The following is a 10,893-nucleotide window of genomic DNA, read 5'->3' on the forward strand; positions in this document are numbered from 1 at the left end:
CCAGTAGGTCCATCCCCACAGAAACAGATGCATGCCCATTTTGTCCCCTGTCATCCCCATCTCGGGAGAGATGAGGGCATCCATCAGGGCTGGGAACGCCACAGGTTTGGTCAAATACCCAGACCATTAGCTGTGAAACCCTCACGCTGAAAAGGGCCTGGGGCTTGTCATTGGGCAGGAAGGGGTTCTGCTGAGAATGAATCTCTGTATCCAGGCTTAGGGCCTGGGAGAAGGTAGTGGCAGGAAGAGACAAGTGAGGCCCCTGGGCCAACCAGGCCTGGGGAGCTGATAAGTGCTCACGAGGAGCCCTGGGGTGTGAAGGAGAAAGATCCAAGGGGCTCTCTGGAGCCCCCATATGTTTTCACCTGTGAGGATTCCAAATTCCAGAAGGCCCGGCCTCAGCTGTGTCGGGAGGGAACAACCCCCCCACAGAGAAGAGTATGGGGTTCTAAAGTCAAAATGCCTGGATCCAGACCCAGATCTAGTGCTTGGAGTCGTGTAACCTTGGCCATGTTTCCTAATCAACCCAAGACTCAGCCTCCTTGCCTGTAAGTGGGAATGGTCGGTAAATACCCACTTTACAGGATTATTCAGAGTCTTGATAATGTATGTGAAGGGCTTAGCACAGTGTTAGGCCCACAGTGAATGCTCAGCTCTTAGCTAGTAGGAATAGCAGTAGTGATCCCAGTTCACAAGTGTAGAAAGTGAGGCCCACAAAGATAAGGTAAGATAAGACATTGGGCAGCAGGGTCTAGTGATTAAGAAGAGGGACCCCCTGGAGTCAGGTCACTTGAGCTCAAACCCCGCCATTTCCAGGCCAAGTGACCCGGAACCTGCTTGTGACCTGCTTGTGCCTCAGTTTCCTTATTTGCCAAATGGAGAGTAGTACTCCCTGCCCCCCGGCCATATAAAGTGTAGCTTGCACAAAGCGAGTCCTGTGTAGGGATTGGCTCTTGTCGTTGTCACCGCCTCTACACCACGAAGCCTCTCCGAGAGGCTTAGGCATGGACCCCTGGCTCTTTCTGCCTGGCTCCCTGGTTTCCATGTAACTAGGATGACTCTTCTCTCTTTTCTCTCATCGGGGCCAGCCTGCCAGCTTCAGAGCAGTCTCAAAAGGCTCTCCAGACGTGGGATCAGAGCCTCATCTGACAGCCTCATCCTGGCAGACGCCTGACAGAGGCCAGGATCAGCAGGGCCAGGGGCCATGGCAGGGTGGATTCCCATGGCACACAATGTGAATGGTGCCCCTAGAAATGTGGGACACGGAGACTCTGGGGCCAGGCATGTTTTGCAGACTACAGGGGCATGTGGGCACCTAAGGGACCCCGTGGATGGGGCAAGTGGGACACCAACACAGTGGGGCAGCAGGAAGGGAATGCAGGAAGCTTTAAAAAACATAATCGGGGGATTTTCTCCGAGAAGTTGTTCCAGCTGGAGGCCTTTTTAAAATCTCCTCCCTTCCACCATAGGCCCCTGGCCTGGCCAACCTCAAGGGAGAGAGGGGGGAGAAGGGTGAATGCGGCGGAGGCACTCACGTTTGATACAGTGGTTGGTGCTGTTCGCCGTCGTCCATCCCGGGCAGCACTGTCCCCCGCAGACGTTCCTCCTGCCGGATCAGCAAAACGGGGTCAGCACAGGGTGCTCAGAGTGGTACTATTCACAGAGCTGCTTTGGTGGTCCCGCCCTCTACTGGCAGGGCCTGGGGGAACACTGCCAGGCTGGCCACACTGTCGCCCTTCTCTGGGGAGTCCACATGGCCCAGCGGTAAGCACTTTGACATCCTGCAGATCTAACACTGATTCCTGACTGCCATTCTCTGAGTGATCTTGAGAAACTCCACTCCCGCCATCAGGATGATGGACATAATAATACCTGCCTAACTGGGTGGTTGTCATGATTAAACGAGAGAGAGGGAGAGAGAGAGAGAGAGAGAGAGAGAGAGAGAGAGAGAGAGAGAGAGATACAGTACCTAACACAAAGAAGTCACTCTCCTGGGACGATAATGAGTGATCATGCAGATGATGAAAAAAGCAAGTTCAGAAAGGTTCAGTCACTTGCTGAGGCTAAACAATGAGTAAGTGCCAAAGCCAAATGCAAACTTGAGTTGGCCCGTCTCTAAGTCATGCTCCGACCCCACACTGCCTCTCACCAAAACAAAACACCATGGTCCTTTGCCCAACAAATGCTGACCATGTAGGGGAAGCTGGAAAACACATGTAAAACAGTCTTAAGGACCTACATATGCGTCACCTGCCCACACATGCACACAGGGAGAAGCCTGCCCCTGGCAGGCCAGTGGGTGTGCAGTGGGGACAGGGGGACCTGGGGTTATAGAATTTCTCTCGAGGAGGGGCTTGAGGTGGTGAGCTGGTAAGAAGATGAAACTGTGTACTTGGGTTAAGCTGCCTCTGCATAGCGAGCACACTTTTTCTTTGGGCAGGCTGATAGAACTTACTCCATGGGGGATAGTCCTTCCCCAGCTACTCCTTGGTTCTCGCACTGAGGGCATCCGCAGGAGACGCTGGTCTATACTGATCGCTGGGGCACTTGCCCAGCTCACTCGCACTCTGCTTTCAGGTGTGTGATCAGACCCCTGTAGCCCCAGCAGGTTTCACTAGCCCCCACTCTTCGTCTGAAGACTCAAATGCCCAGACCTGGGTGACTTCTCTAGAAGGACTCTTCCTGGAGAAGGCTTCTGAGGGCCTTGGCCCTGGCTTCATGGGCCCCATTACTGGCATCAGAAATGGTCTACTGAGCACTCACTGAAACAGGATGAGTGGGGCAGCAGAGCACGAGCTGGAGAATCAGGGCGAAGGACAGAGAAGGGGCCTGTTCCTGTGACCTCTGTGGCCAGGGGAGTAAGCATCTGGTCTCGCTTATGAATTTATTTGACATTTCAACGGACCCCAAAGCTTGTGTGGTTTTTGCAGTCTTACAAAACATTCAAAATAAATTCCTGCAGCTTGGAAAAGCTGAAGCCCGTTTCTAGCCCTTTGGCCCAAAGTTGTGGGGAGCTGCCTCCCAGGGAGCTCCCAGAATATCCTCCCGGCCAAAAGCTGTGCCATTCTGGCCACCTTGTAGCCTCTCTGGACCACTGCCTTCAGCAGCTTCCTGGCTCTATGAGAACCTCCTCCCCATCAGGGCCCAAGTCACTGGGTTCTGAGGAAGGGGCTGGTCCTCATACCCAGGCTTTCTGAGTGTGCACGCCGGTGGAAGGGGTGGATATTTTACCCACCCATTTGTAAGTCACTCGTAAGTGACCAGTCCTCACAGGGGCCTAGGGGTCTTTGAAAGGAAACAGTCTGCATCCCCTGGGAGTTTCCTAAGAACTCAGGTCTGTTAGAGCTCAGACAGCACAGACTGAGGGGCCCACTTGGCTAGGAGGTCATGGCATGGAGCCCAGCCTAAGGAGGCCCCCTGAGCCAGCTGTCACCCCCAAAGCCCTCAGGACAGCTTTGCAGCTGAGTATAGGAGGCAGCAGCCAGCTCTGCCCTGCCTGCTAGTGGTAGAATACAGCGAAGCCTGGTCAGAATCAAAGACTGCCAGGCAGAGGGGGCCAGAATGGGGCTGGAAGGGCACTCGAGAGGGATTTGGGTACTCAATGGAGGACTCTGAGAGTTCCTTCTAGGCCAGTATCAGAATCTTGGGTAGAGGCCCAGGGAGGTGGGAAATGACCACTCAGCAGGCTCTGGCTAGCTGGAGGGAGCAAGTGTTTGACTAGCTGGGGCATATATGACCCAGGGATTCTGACTCCCTGGAAGGTCATTTGAGCCCAACCTTCCAGGTGACACCTCTCAGCAAACATCAACTCAGTATCCAGCATCATTGTCCAGCCCTTGGGGACATCCGGCTAACAGCCTGGGACAGCTGCTCTTCCACCTAGGACCAACGTGGTCACGTTGGTACTTTGTTAAAAACCTCACGAGGCTCTCCACTGGCCTCTCATGAAGCTGGCCAGACCCCCACCTGCCTGTGCAGTCTAATTGCCCCCATCACCCCTCCCTTGTCTCCATGACCTTCCACAACCAAAGCTATGATCCTCCAAGGCTGCAAAATGTGTTGTCCCTGAATTGCACCACATAGGGTCACATTTTGATGCCTTTGCTTAAACTGCTCTCTATCTAGAATGCCTTCCTTCTCTTTGCCGATTGAAACCCTTTGCATACTCCAAGACTTCCAGATCGAATGTTACCTCCTTTGCGTGAACCTCCCCTGATATACACTCAGCCTTTCCCATTCCCCATCCACTGCATTCATTTAGAACAGATTGTCTCAGGGCCTGGGTGGCTCAGTCGTTTGAGTGTCCAACTTCTGCTCAGGTCACGATCTTGTGTTTTGTGGGTTCGAGACCCGCATGGGGCTCTGTGCTGACAGCTCAGAGTCTGGAGCCTGCTTTGGATTCTGTGTCTCCCTCTCTCTTTGCCCCTCCCTTGCTCATGCTCTGTCTCTGTCTCTCTCTCGAAAATAAACAAACATTAAAAAAATTTTTTTAAAGATTTAGAACTGATGTCTTGGGTTATTGATCATATGTGTCTCCATCTTGACTATCTGGAGAAGTCTTTCTTATTCCTCTTTGTGTCTAACACAATGCCTGACACCTGGTATACATTTAATACTTCTTTGTTCCACTTAATCCACTGTTTCCCAAATAACGGGAGCCACACCCAGAGCAGGAAAGGGGTTTTAGGTTTCCACAATCATAGCATTCGACAATGCAAGAGATTCCCTTTTCAGTGATCTTTCTAGCCTGATTAGATGAGTGAAAAAAAAAAAATCTGCCTGAGGTTAGGTCTCCACGCCAGGTCCTTCCCCTAACATTTCCCAGTCCCCCCTTTCAATAGGAAGCATACCACAGGGGCGAGCTTCCTAAGATAACAGTGTCTGACTAGAATTTGAGAACATTTCATTATTTCAATTCTCCTGCAATTACCTTCTTTTATGACAAGTGGTACTATTTTCGGTTCAACAAGAGTGATACAAAGTGTCCTCGAAAAATGAATTTATTTATGTAGAAAAATGAGCCAAGCACTATTTGCAATCGCAAAAAAAAGGTAAGTCATCTAAAGGGTCAAAAACAGGAGGGTGGATAAACTGGTATATTCAGACAATGGCATAATAAACCACAGTTAAACTGAATAAACGTGAGCTGAATATACTAACCTGGTTAAACTTAAAAATCTAATGAGGAAGGGAGAAAGCAAATTGTAGGAGGATAATACAGTATGGTATCACTTATCTAAGTTTAAAGATATGCAAAACAATACTGTGTATTTTACGGAGCCGTGCATTCATAGTAATTGTGTAAAAACATACATTGGAATCATGAATGAACTCAGGGTAGTGGTTAAAACTCTGGGCAGAGAGAGAGAGCGAGAGAGAGAAATTTATAGAGGAATTTTCAACTGAAAAAAATCAGAAGCAAGATGTGCCAAAATCTTAAGGTTTGAACAATCTGGATTGTTAGGCATATTATTTCCAATACCTTTTTGTATGTTTGTACAAAACTTCATATTATAAAATACTTTAAAATTGATAAAATACAAAATCCTGCTATTTTAACAGTATATAAATTCAAAGGAAAATAATAGAAGAGGGAAAAGATCAAGGAAAATATTATGAAAGTGTTTGGCTGTGAGGCTAGTTCCAAGATATACTGCCTATTTTGAGACAATGGCTTTAAAAGTCCCCTGTAGGGGTGCCTGGGTGGCTCAGTTGGTTAAGCGACAGACTTGGGCTCAGGTCATGATCTCACCATTAGTGAGTCTGAGGGCTCTGTGCTGACAGCTGAGAGCCTGGAGCCTGCTTCAGATTCTGTGTCTCCCTCTTTCTCTGCCCTTCCCCTGCTCATGCTCTGTCTGTCTCTCTCAAAAATAAACATTAAAAAAAATTTTTAAGTCCCATGTAGACCATAAATTTCATTAGTGCAGGATCTTTCGGCTATGGTTACAATGTATCTCACACACCTAGCATTGTGCCTCGCACAATGTGCCTCGCACATGCTTACTAAATCATCCTTGTGTGCAATAAATTCCCACTACAGTTTCGTGAGGACACGGGCTGTGCCCGCCACTGCTGTTATCTCCATGATCCAGCACAGCGCCTGCATACAGGAGGAGGCTTTTCTTTTTTAAATTTTTTTTTCAACGTTTTTTATTTATTTTTGGGACAGAGAGACACAGAGCATGAACGGGGGAGGGACAGAGAGAGAGGGAGACACAGAATCGGAAACAGGCTCCAGGCTCCGAGCCATCAGCCCAGAGCCTGACGCGGGGCTCGAACTCACGGACCGCGAGATCGTGACCTGGCTGAAGTCGGACGCTTAACCAGGAGGCTTTTCAAATACTTGTTGAAAGAATAAAGAATCCGGGAAGTAGTAACGCAGTTCCAAGCTCCACCAGAAGGTGGCACTTGGTCCTTGGCCCTGAGCAACCCACTAGGCAATTGCCAGAGAGGTCAGCCTGGCCAGAAGCCATTAGCCAGAATGGGCCTGCGTAGAGGAAGCAGATGGACAAGACTGCCACTCAGCCCTCCCCAGCTGATTTGGAGGGGTTGTGTGGACTGCCAGATGAACCCACCCTTTATCAGAGCTGCAGAAGCCTATCTGGGGGAGAAGCCGAACCCCCAGATACACAACTTGTGATACCTTGTGTGCGCCTGTGTATGATAGGTGCCTACGGGTGGCACCCTGTCCATGTCCTTACACGCCTGTGCACATATACCGGCTCTATTGTGGTGACAATCTGCTTTGCACATCTTCACCTCATTTCACAACTTTTTTTTTTTTTTTAATTTTTTTTTTAATGTTTATTTATTTTTGAGACAGAGAGAGACAGAGCACGAACGGGGGAGGGTCAGAGAGAGAGGGAGACACAGAATCCAAAACAGGCTCCAGGCTCTGAGCTGTCAGCACAGAGCCTGACGCGGGGCTTGAACTCACGGACCGCGAGATCGTGACCTGAGCCGAAGTCGGCCGCTCAACCGACTGAGCCACCCAGGCGCCCCTCATTTCACAACTTCTAATAGTGCACCCTTCCACTCCCACCCTGCACTATCCTACCTTCCCCCCCCCAACTTCCACCTAAATGCCAATGAATAAGTTCCCCCATGATCTGGCCCAACCTATGGCTCCAGCATCACTCCTATGGCTTCCCTACACCAGGGTGCCTGCTTGTCCCCAGGCCAGTGCCAATAGTGAAAGGGCCTTGTCCTCTGGCACTGCTACACCTCTGGACCCCACTCCTGCCGCCTCCCCTCTGCTTCCCCACAAACTGTCCATTGACCCCCAGGGACTGCAGCTCACAGGGCTGCCTTCTCCTCCGAGCTCTCAGCCATAGCTGTCCCATTTCTTTATGCTTTAACATGAACTTTCTGTTACTAGAAAGCACATTCACTGGCACATATCTGTTCATCTCTCTAACTCCCTCTCTCTAACTTTTAAGTAATTGAGTTGCTTTCCCTGCAGGAACAATGCCTTTGTCACTGGGCTGCCATCTCCTATCCCCTGCTCTGCACACTAGCTCTTAGGAAGCATGTATCAACTTGCACACATCCCGAAAGGAAAAAACCGAAACACGTGGGTGCTCCATTAACCCTTGTTGGCTGATCCTGGGTGTGAGCAACTTGGCAGTGCATGGGTGTACTCTCGGCCTGCTTGAAGCTGGGCCTTCCGTGGGCAGCAGGGACTTCATCCCCTCATTCAACAGATACTCAATGAGCATCAATTATATGCAGGCACTGTTCTAGGCACTGGTAATATAGCAATGAACAAAACAAAGCCTCTGTTTTCATAGAATTTACATTAGTGCGGGCTGGGAGACCAAACCATAAATGCGGAAACAGAAACAGGTAAAGCAGAGTGAAGGGAGAGAGGGTGGGGCAGGAGTAATCAGAGACCTGTCTGAGCAGAGATCTGAACGAAGGGAGGCAATCCTGCTGAAGTGGGAAGAGTGCAGCAGCCAAGGAAAACCCGGGGTGGAAGGTCGTGAGGCACACGGTCCTCCAGGATAAAACTGAGGGTACAAGTGTCCTTACTGTGCACTGGGACTGAAACCAACTGGTATATTGGGCCCAGGCCATAAAGCCAGAGCCCTTCCCAGCCTCCTCCATCCTGCCCCCAACCAGCCGCTCACTGCCCAGGGCTCCCGTGTCCTCTATTCTAGAGACACCTGTCATACCCAGACAAGGCCAGTGCCCCTCAGCCATGAGGATCCCAGCTGGGATGAGAGTTGCCTGGGAGGCTCCCGACGCTGCGAGGGCGCCCCCAGCGGGCAGCAGGGATGCCCGGGGAGAGGGGAAAAAAGCAACTCGCAAGGTTGGGGAGAGACTTAGTCCTGTAGATTGCACGAGTCGCGCTGACACGTAGCTGCACAGACGAGCACACAGACCCATTCTCCCACGTACCTACTGTACGCCAGCTCGAGCGGGAACAGGCTTCGAACCCAAAGTGCCCTTGAGCCCCTGCCCCCTCCCACGTCCAGCCACGCGAGGGCCCAGGCAGACCTGCGTCCCAACTGCATATACACTTATAGCCAAGTTGAGGCGTCGCTGCCAGCTCCGTTCCCGGAGATGCATCTGCCTTGGCATTCTGGAGCCCCGACCTCCTCTACCTACCTGCGCTCTGAGCCCGCTCGACCGCTCTCGGGTCGCAGGCGCCTGGAACGCCCACCCCGCTGCCCCTTCGGGGCTCCCTTTTGGTTCCCGGCAGCGCTGCGGGAGTCTGCGGGCACCAGTTAGCGGAGGGCAGGCGAATGCACCCGCGCCTTGCGAAAGGATTTAACGTCAGGTCTCGGCGAGCTGGCACGAAAGGGTGAGGATGGTGTTTCTCTCTGCCCTCAACTCTTCGAAAGTGGGGCGGATCTCCGAGCCTCAGCTTCGGGACCCCGGTGCTGTTTGCTTGCAGTCCTGAGGCCAGAAGAACCAAGGGCACGAGCCCGGGGCCCTCTCTCCTCTCGCCTGCCCATCCCTCCACTAATGAGCACACGGAGACCCGCCCTCGCTTCCCCCGACCCCTCTGCAGTGCTCACCCCGTAAGTCGCCCTCGCGGCGGGGTTGGGGGCGCAGCCCCGGGCCGCTGCGGGGTTCCGAGGCGCGGGAGAGCCGGGGCGGCCCGGGCGCGGACTGCGGGCTGCTGCTGGCCCAGGGGACTGCTTCTCCAGGTCTGCGCAGGTGGCTGGGCTCGGCGCGGCTGCTGCGCGCGGGGCGGCCTCCTGGCCAGCGCGTTGGCGGGCCTCCGGGCGCTCCCCCAGCCGAGTTGGGCCCGCTCCGTGGGCGGCAAGCCCGGGACGGGCGCGTCCTGCTCTCGGAACAGACTGTACACCTTGGCCGCAGCCGCGGCGGGGTGACTGCCCCCGGGGCGCCGCAGCCGGTTCGCCTCCCTGCCAGCCGGCTCGTATCTTCCCACCGGGTCCCTCTGAGCGTGACCCATGCCCACGAAGAGAGCCAGGGTGAGGGCCAGGAGGCTCCCGCAGGGGTTCCGCAGGGCGCGCCCGGTGCAGCGGTGGGTGGCCGGGGGCCTCATGGCTCCGGGGGCGACTGGAGAGCGGTGAGCGCGGGGAACAGCCCCGGGGGCTTGCGGCGTCTGCGCTCCGCTCCCCTGCCGGCGGCCCGCTACTCCTGGTCTAGGGGCTCCGAGCCAGCCTTCCCCGGGCGAGGGCTGGGCGGCGTGAGCGCTCCGGGGCTGGGCGCCCCGAGCCTGGCGTCCGCTCGTCTCCAGCCGGGTGCGCACCGCCGCTGCACTTTTCGCGCCTTCTCCCGGTCTCTGCGGCCTTCTGAAGGGGAGACGGACGTTTTTATTTTTGGAAACTTCCCCCTGTTTTTTCGTCTCTTTTATCTACATCATGCCCCCTCCTCGGAGGGACAGCTCAGCCCCCTCATTACGGGAGAGGGAGAGAGGAATTCCAGCAACACCCACTTTGGCACCGGGACGCGAGCGGGCGGCGAGGGGGGTTAACCCGTGAGGAGCTGGGGGCAGCGCAGAGCTGACCCGACGGCTGGCGGGGGAGACGACGCCTGCCGGGACGGGGGCACCTGGTCACCTTTCTCTCTTGCTGGGCAAGCTCGAACTGCTGACCTGTCCCGCATTTATGTCCTGCCCCCGCGCTCGGGGACAAACTCCCGGTTGGGTGACCCAGGCTGCGGCCTCGAAGGTCTGAAGGAGGCCAGGAGAGGTATTAAGAACGGCGTGACAAGAGACTGGCCCGGCGGGACCGCCGTCCGGCCCCTTCGCTTCCCGCCCCGGCCAGTGGGGGCGCCCTCTGCGGGATCGGCTAGCCTGCGGCGGGGGCGGGGCAGCGCGGGGCAGCGCACGGAGCTCGCCTCCCCCTCCGCGCGGCAGGACGCGTGAGCGCTGGAAGGTCGCCTGGGGCGCGCGCCCTGCCTGGGGCGCGCGCCCTCTAGTGGAGCTGGCTGCGTCCTCCGCCACCTTGCAGCCGCTGCCGGCCGCCTTCGCTCCTAGGTCTTAATCCTTTTCCTGTTGCGTCAGGGTCCAGACTAGGCCTGAGGCGGCGATGGCGGATCCTGGAAGAGATACCATCTTTTAAACAAAGGTATAGATATAGAGGATCTAGAATAAGGTCACGCAGGAAACAGCGTGTATCCAAAAAGGGAATGAAATCCTGGCCTCCTGCTTCAAGCTCAGAAGCCCATTCTCTGGACCCCCAGCCCCTCTTTCCCAAGGGAATTTCCTGGAGGTGGGGGAGCGGGCGGATTCAATGAGTCTGTGATTGACCTGAGTGTGCGCATTGAGCTCATGCACACCATGACCCTCGGCCCCAAAGTCTAAAGGCCTGGCAACCATGCTGTCCCGGGTGGCTTTCTACAGCCTCCTGTTTCCTAGAGAGGAAGAGTGACAGAGCAGGCAGGACGGCACCCGTGGATAACTTCCCACACTACCAA

General features: G+C 54.5%; 1 protein-coding gene across 3 annotated transcripts in view; it reads right to left on the reverse strand.

Annotated features, from left to right (window-relative positions):
* LTBP2 (latent transforming growth factor beta binding protein 2) overlaps positions 1-10,515 on the reverse strand; it is a 106,265-nt gene extending 95,750 nt beyond the window's left edge. For 2 of the 3 annotated variants that reach the window (XM_078448029.2, XM_078448028.2), the window contains exons 1-2: positions 9,024-10,511; positions 1,536-1,606 (exon numbers count right to left, since the gene is read on the reverse strand). In XM_078448029.2, the coding sequence (XP_078304155.2) occupies positions 1,536-1,606; positions 9,024-9,517 (565 nt within the window). In that variant the 5' untranslated portion in view covers positions 9,518-10,511. Of the gene's footprint in view, positions 1-1,535; positions 1,607-9,023 lie in introns of all 3 variants that reach the window. The other variant, XM_078448031.2, reaches the window with a different exon arrangement.
* Positions 10,516-10,893: the final 378 nt, after the last annotated feature.

This window comes from Panthera onca, chromosome B3, assembly GCF_046562875.1.
Source record: "Panthera onca isolate mPanOnc1 chromosome B3, mPanOnc1 haplotype 2, whole genome shotgun sequence".
In the NCBI taxonomy this organism is placed as follows: domain Eukaryota; kingdom Metazoa; phylum Chordata; class Mammalia; order Carnivora; family Felidae; genus Panthera; species Panthera onca.